Genomic DNA, 7,004 nt, shown 5'->3' on the forward strand with positions numbered 1-7,004 from the left:
ATTAATTACGATGGAGTAGTAATAATAATGTTCGCATTTTTTGTTACTAATAATTAGCATATTAATGTTGAAAATTCAATGGTTAAATAATGAGCAGATAAGCCATAACTTATTATTGTGCGGCCTTCGGTGCCATAATGCAATCATCACAGTATCAGAGTGGTGATATGAAAATAAGTAGATTAGAATGATGGTAATCATCTTCTGGCCATTGGTCATATCCAGATTCCTTGCTTTAGGTGGTTTGCTCGAGTGCAAGCATCGAATTGATATGGTTGCTAATTATTTTTGGTGAAAACAAGTAGAAATCTTTTTTTGGTGATAACAAGTAGCACTTTACAGACTTAATATAGAGCGGGTGGAGTAATGTACCTATGTATTACGCAAGTTAGAGTCTTTAGAGCACGGTTCATTGGTTGCTAAAAAGCAAAGCAAACCACCACTCGGCTGTGCACTCTTCCTTCACGGGATTATGGGCGTTCTTGTCGCGTTATGCCTTTATTATTTATTAGATTATCCTTGTCTACTGGCAGTCTGGCACAACGATATTTCCTCCCACCGCGCAAGCCTGCATAGAATTGGGTGGCTGCAAGGCTGCACGCTGCAAACTGCCCTCTCTTTCTTCTTATGACTCTTTAAACTTATTGCGAAAGCTTCCCCTGAAATGGCTTCGGCCAGGAGTCATAGGCGTTTCACCGTTCATCTGTCCCTCTTGGTTTTTCTTGTACAAATTAACATTTGCTTTTCTGCGAAGGTGTATTTACATTGGCAAGAATGCCGGTTTTGAGTATTCATGGAAATATCTTTTGAATTTTGATGGACTTAGGGTTAGTTGGGTTGTGGTGGTTGCAGGTGTTTGTGGTTTATATGGGAAGCACAAATGGTGAAGACCCAGGTGACATTCTCAGCCTCCACCACGAGATGCTCGCTGTTGTTCACGGTGGAAGGTTTTTTCTTCTTCCCTTTTCTATTCCCCCTAATCCCACCTTGTAACATTTTATCGCTGGTTATCTTATTGGGTATATTCCTTTATGGTTGCTTAACGTTCAACAAGAATAGCATCGAGAGAGCACAGGCATCTCACGTCTACAGTTACAAACATGGTTTCAAGGGTTTTGCCGCGAAATTGACGGACCACCAGGCATCACAGATAGCTAGTGAGTTTCTGGGGTTTAATTTCTTCTTCCTTTTGTATTCTGGTATTTGTCTCTTTGTCTGTGTTCTGTCACGAGGAATAGATTTTTCCGAACTCCATTTTTTTTGTATAATTCTCCCCTGTATATACAAGATGCAAGTCGTCTTCTAATTCACCAAAAAAAAAAAAGCAGAAATGTCCGGCGTGGTTTCTGTGTTCCCAAATTTAAAAAGAAGGCTACACACAACTCACTCATGGGATTTCATGGGCCTTGTTGGTGACGGAACAGCAGAGATTCCTGGATATTCCACCAGGAACCAAGTCAATGTTATCGTTGGTTTTATCGATACAGGTGAGTTTCTCTTCATTCATTAGACACTACTAATTATAGGAGTATTGTATTTGTAACTTCATTCGGTGTAGTTCTTTACTTAAGAAGGGTTAATCTATATGTTAATAGGCAAATGCTTCTTCATTTTATTCATCAATTCATCCTTAAAAGACTCTGTTTTGTCTGTCAGTCTATCAGTCGTAACATTTCAATTACATTCTCAACAGTAACTGAAATGCGTAGTCCAACTGTTGAAATAGAAGTGGTCATCAGGATTTAAGTGCGTCACCCCCATTTCTACTAGGAATACTGATTACTGACTGCTCCTTGTTTACTCTATAACTATGCCCCCCCTGTCAATCTCTGACGCTATACTTAAATCCCTAGTTTCTTCTATTGCTCAAGAAATAATTGAACCCGGTTCCTTATCCTCACAGTTATATGTTGTTGCTCCGTGCATGATCCTGTGGTATGAGGCCTCTGGTTGCATAAAACTATTTATTGGATTTTCATTTATTTACATTGATCCAGGAATTTGGCCTGAATCCCCAAGTTTTAGTGATGCCAACATGCCTCCAGTGCCGGACAGATGGAATGGGCAATGCCAGTCAGGTGAAGCATTCAATGCTTCATCTTGCAACAGGTATCCTCAATGTTATACCGACTGTATTGTTTCATTCATTAGAATTCTGTTATTACATTAATTACCAGAGGGGTCCTCATGATTACAAACCAATATTTTACATAGAAAAGTTATTGGAGCAAGGTATTATATGAGCGGCTATGAAGCCGAAGGAGGTTCAGAAAATGCAGTGTTGTTCAGATCTCCTAGGGATAGCTCTGGTCATGGTAGCCATACAGCCTCTACAGCTGTTGGTCGCTATGTAACAAACATGAATTATAGTGGGTTGGGTGCTGGAGGTGCTAGAGGAGGTGCACCGATGGCCAGAGTTGCTGTGTACAAGTCATGTTGGGACTCTGGATGCTATGATGTTGACTTACTAGCTGCCTTTGATGATGCAATTAGAGATGGGGTGCATATTTTGTCACTGTCTCTAGGGCCTGATGCTCCTCAGGGAGATTATTTCAATGATGCCATCTCTTTGGGGTCTTTCCATGCTGCTAATCATGGAATTTTGGTAGTTGCTTCTGTTGGAAATGAAGGAAGTCAAGCTTCTGCCACGAATGTTGCCCCATGGATGATCACTGTTGCTGCTAGTTCAACAGATAGAGATTTCACCTCTGATATTGTACTTGGAGATGGTACTAATTTTACGGTAAGTCTAAATACCTTCTTACTTTCAGATATACTATTTTGCTCCTCAGCTCCTCTTATGAGCTTTGTCAATTTTCTGTCATTGAATAGGGGGAAAGTCTCAGTCTCTCTGGAATGAATGTCTCTGCAAGGATCATCTCTGCCTCTGAAGCCTGTGCTGGATACTTTACCCCTTATCAATCCAGGTAAACTACAACTTTGAAAAGTAATACATTTAAGATTTTAATGTTGGTAGTTTAGAATGTTGGTGAGTTTCTTTAATCCACATTAGAAAAGAAGTTCTTTAAAATAATCTTAGTGGACCACATACTTAATTTTGGTGACAAACTATTTTAGTTTTCATAAATTAAATTAACTTAATTGTGAACACTTATGTTTGTTTATCAAGTGAACAGTTGTATAGTTCGCCAAAAAAAATTATGGTTAATCATTGATAAAAAAGTTACATTTGTTCACCAGGAGTTGTTTTTTGAAAACACCTGTGTTTTTATGAAATATGAAGAACTTTACCATAGAACCATTTTCACTAATTTTGCTTGGAGAGTTTTGAGGTTTTGTTGTATCTTAGAGGCACAAAAAGCCTTAAGGAAAGTGTTCTACACGTCTCAAAGCCATTAGATTTCTTAACCTTGTTTTCTTCTTCTTGTTTCATTCTCTAATTTTCTAAGGGTTAAGGAAACATGTACTAATTGTTCTTTATTGTTTCATAGCTATTGTCTAGAGAGTTCCTTGAATGGTAGCAGAGTCAGAGGGAAAGTTTTGGTCTGTCGACATGCTGAGGGTTCATCGGAGTCAAAGTTGGCTAAGAGTGAGGTAGTGAAAGAAGCTGGTGGAGTTGGGATGATTCTCATTGATGAGGTAGACAAGGATGTTGCGATCCCTTTTGTAATTCCTTCAGTTATAGTCGGAAGAGTTACAGGAGCCAAGATTCTTTCTTATGTTAATGAGACACGGTTTGTCTTACCATTGTGAATATAGAGTCTTGACTTTCTGGTATTAAGGTTTATCTGCATTCTTATTCAAGGAATTTGTTATCCTGAACAGCAAAGCAACCTCTAGAATTTCAAAAGCTAAGACTATTTTGGGATCTCATCCTGCACCCCAAGTTGCAGCATTTTCTTCTAAGGGTCCTAATGCTCTGACTCCAGAAATTTTAAAGGTGCAATTTAAGTTAAAGATTAATAAATTTTTTATGGACATGCTGAATTTCTAGCTACTTGTTTTAAGCCTCCTTAATGCCTTTAACATTTAATTCATTGTTTCTAGCCTGATATCACAGCCCCTGGACTAAACATCCTGGCAGCCTGGTCTCCAGCTATTGGAAAATTGCAATTTAACATCCTCTCTGGAACTTCCATGGCTTGCCCACATGTAACAGGAATTGCAACGTTAGTCAAAGCTGTTCATCCTTCATGGTCTCCATCTGCTATCAAATCTGCAATAATGACAACAGGTGAAAGGATTTCATTCATAACAAACTCATAATTTTTTTTTTCTTTTTCAAATGTTTGATAACCTATGTATTTCTGTTTCTATTCTATTGAATGCTCCAAAATATAATTTGACTATTGTCTTACTTTTCTTTTTTTAAGTTCTGTTAGTAAATTTAAAATTTCTTAGCTAAATTCAGAAATAGCTTTTGTAAATTGTAGTTTCTTGAATAGCTGCGTTTCATGATTCAGATTCATGTAAAGCTGAATATTAACAGTTATATTACTTAACCATGGTTCATCTTAGATTTACTGAAGATTCATTTTTTGCTCACTTTTGTCTTTAAAATGAAAGGAAATAGTGGTACTAAAGTATTGGTGAATCTTGTTTCTTCTTTCTGGTTGGGTGTGGTGGAGTTGTCAATTTTCATTTATTTCTTGTTCTGACCTCTGTATCCTATAATAATTTGATTATAAATGGCACACGCAGCTACCATCCTAAATAAGAAACACAAGCCCATCACAGTGGATCCTGAAGGAGGGAGGGCAAATGCATATGATTATGGGTCTGGCTTTGTGAACCCCAGAAAGGCGCTTGATCCTGGTCTCATCTACGATGTGCAGCCAAAAGACTATATAGCATTTCTCTGTTCTATTGGTTACGACGAGAAGTCCCTCTACTTGATTACAAGGGACAACAGCACATGTAAGGAGACATTGAGAACAGGTTCTGACCTGAATTATCCATCTGTCACGGTGGTTGATCTCAAAGACAGAATATCAGTGATCCGAACGGTGACAAATGTTGGGAAACCAAGAAGTATATACAAAGCTGTAGTGTCTTCGCCTATTGGCATCAATATAACTGTAGTGCCAAGGCGTCTAATCTTTGATAGCTATGGACAGAAGATAAATTTCACTTTGCATTTTGAAGTAGCTGCTCGAAGAAAGGGCTATGCATTTGGGTTTTTGACGTGGAGAAATCGGAAATCACGCGTTACAAGCCCTCTGGTTGTCGGAGTAGCACCGTCTAACATGGGGTTGATAAGATAGCTCGACTTTTCTTTGTAATTTAGCTTAGGATCTTTATGATCCCTATACAATCTTTTGACAATGCGGACAAGAAAAGTTCAGAGTCCCACAGCTACAAACATTTGTATCAACAACCAAAATTTTGTGCCCTCATTTATCATAGAGAAACTCACAGTATTTCCGTGGTCTATTTCTTTGGTTGTCAGGCAAATTCTATTTGATAGATGACCGGGGAAATTCTGTTTTTGTTTTTTGAGGAATTGTCAGTGACAAACTGTCCTTTTCCTAACAAGTCATAAATTGGAGTATTATTTTTGTTTCAACCTGATGCCATTTTGAAACGGGGTTCTTTTACAGATGAAGATGATAATTGGTATTCCTATTATCTGCCCCAAGACTGAGAAATCCTAATCGTGGAGGACAAAAAAAAAATGTAATAGCAGCTTACTCATGCAAAAGTAGCCATGTAGCCCCAAGAGGTAAAGCCTATAATTCAAAATTGGATCATTTTGAAAAGATCTGCTACAAACTCTACACGGATCCGACAAGGCCCGTTGGATAGTTAGATTGGGCTATGTTGTTGAGCTCCTTGTTCTACTGAGAACCCATGACATAAAACGAAGGCAAGAGAGAAAAAAACCCCACGCATCTTGGGCTTTTGGGACACTCCAAGGTGTCTTTGGATTGGGGAACTTTAAAATTTTCAACAATTTAAAAGGTGCAGAGATTCATAGTTATGCTATTTACTAACATAAACAAATCAGAGCAAAATATATATGTCAGAATTAAATTACATACCTTCTGTTAGTTGATTAAGTATCGAAGCTTGTGAAAATTCAAATTTATTAAGTGCTTTCTAACCTATGCGAGAACCTTAAAGTCTGAATTTCATTTTATGGTTTAACTTAGATAGACTGCAAATTTATATGCTAAGCTAAGGCCTAATGATCTCTTTAAAGTTTTTCTTTGATTTTGCATCTCATATCATGTAAGCAATTTAATTATAAATAATTATAACTGAATTTTATCCTTTTAATTTTCATCTAATAAGTATAAGTGAATTTATTTGGTTAATGGTACATGATTTTTAAGTACTTGAATATGAACAATAGATTTATCCAAGATTACAGGATTCAAGACATGGATCACATTCCTTCAAAACATATGGCAAAAGCCATTAATGCCGGTAAAATAACAAGCATTGCCTATTTAACAGCTCACACAGTCAAATATATCAGATGATAGCTCCTTCCAATACGTATCCGACATTAAAGTTTTTAACTCCCTCTTGGCTGACCATTTTATTTGAGGAAACCAATATGGTTTAAAAAATTATGACGTCATTGGCATATGGGCGCAACCAAGATTTAATCCAACAGCAAATTCAATCAGATTTTACCCTTAATAACAATGAATTTGTTCAGCATTAAGGAAAATAATCGATGCATATATATATATATATATATATATATATATTGAAAATGAAATACGAGTGAGGTTAGTAAAGTAATATACATGTTTTAGTGTATACTTAAAACAAAATTAACTTAAAAAAGAAATGAGACTTGTTATCTCATTAATCTTACTTGTGAAGTTAAAAAATTTCACTAATGCTGAGAAAGTTCGAGAGTAAAAATTCAAAATGCAATCATATATTGGAAAAGGACTTTATCTAAGCTAAAAGAACTTAGATCTATGAGTTAATTATCTAAATCAATAAAAAAATTACATGAATTAACAATAAAATCAGTTTAATAAACTCAAAGTCAAAATTAGTGCAGAATTTCAAAAACAGAACAT

General features: G+C 36.6%; 1 protein-coding gene across 2 annotated transcripts; it reads left to right on the forward strand.

Moving 5' to 3' along the window:
- The first annotated feature begins 428 nt into the window (after window positions 1-428).
- Window positions 429-5,527, forward strand: LOC149513910 (subtilisin-like serine-protease S). Of its 2 annotated transcripts, none has more exons than XM_089748074.1 (11): window positions 429-754; window positions 853-947; window positions 1,060-1,157; window positions 1,326-1,487; window positions 1,998-2,109; window positions 2,215-2,743; window positions 2,833-2,927; window positions 3,453-3,695; window positions 3,787-3,901; window positions 4,009-4,195; window positions 4,663-5,527. In XM_089748074.1, the coding sequence occupies exons 1-11, from the start codon at window positions 665-667 to the stop codon at window positions 5,223-5,225; spliced, it is 2,289 nt and encodes a 762-aa protein (XP_089604200.1). In that variant the 5' UTR covers window positions 429-664; the 3' UTR covers window positions 5,226-5,527. The 2 variants fall into 2 exon arrangements, with proteins under 2 accessions (XP_089604200.1, XP_089604201.1); XM_089748075.1 differs by having other exon boundaries at window positions 450-754; window positions 1,329-1,487.
- Window positions 5,528-7,004: the final 1,477 nt, after the last annotated feature.

This window comes from Durio zibethinus, chromosome 18, assembly GCF_047325235.1.
Source record: "Durio zibethinus cultivar Kanyao isolate XHJ-2024 chromosome 18, ASM4732523v1, whole genome shotgun sequence".
In the NCBI taxonomy this organism is placed as follows: Eukaryota; Viridiplantae; Streptophyta; class Magnoliopsida; order Malvales; family Malvaceae; genus Durio; species Durio zibethinus.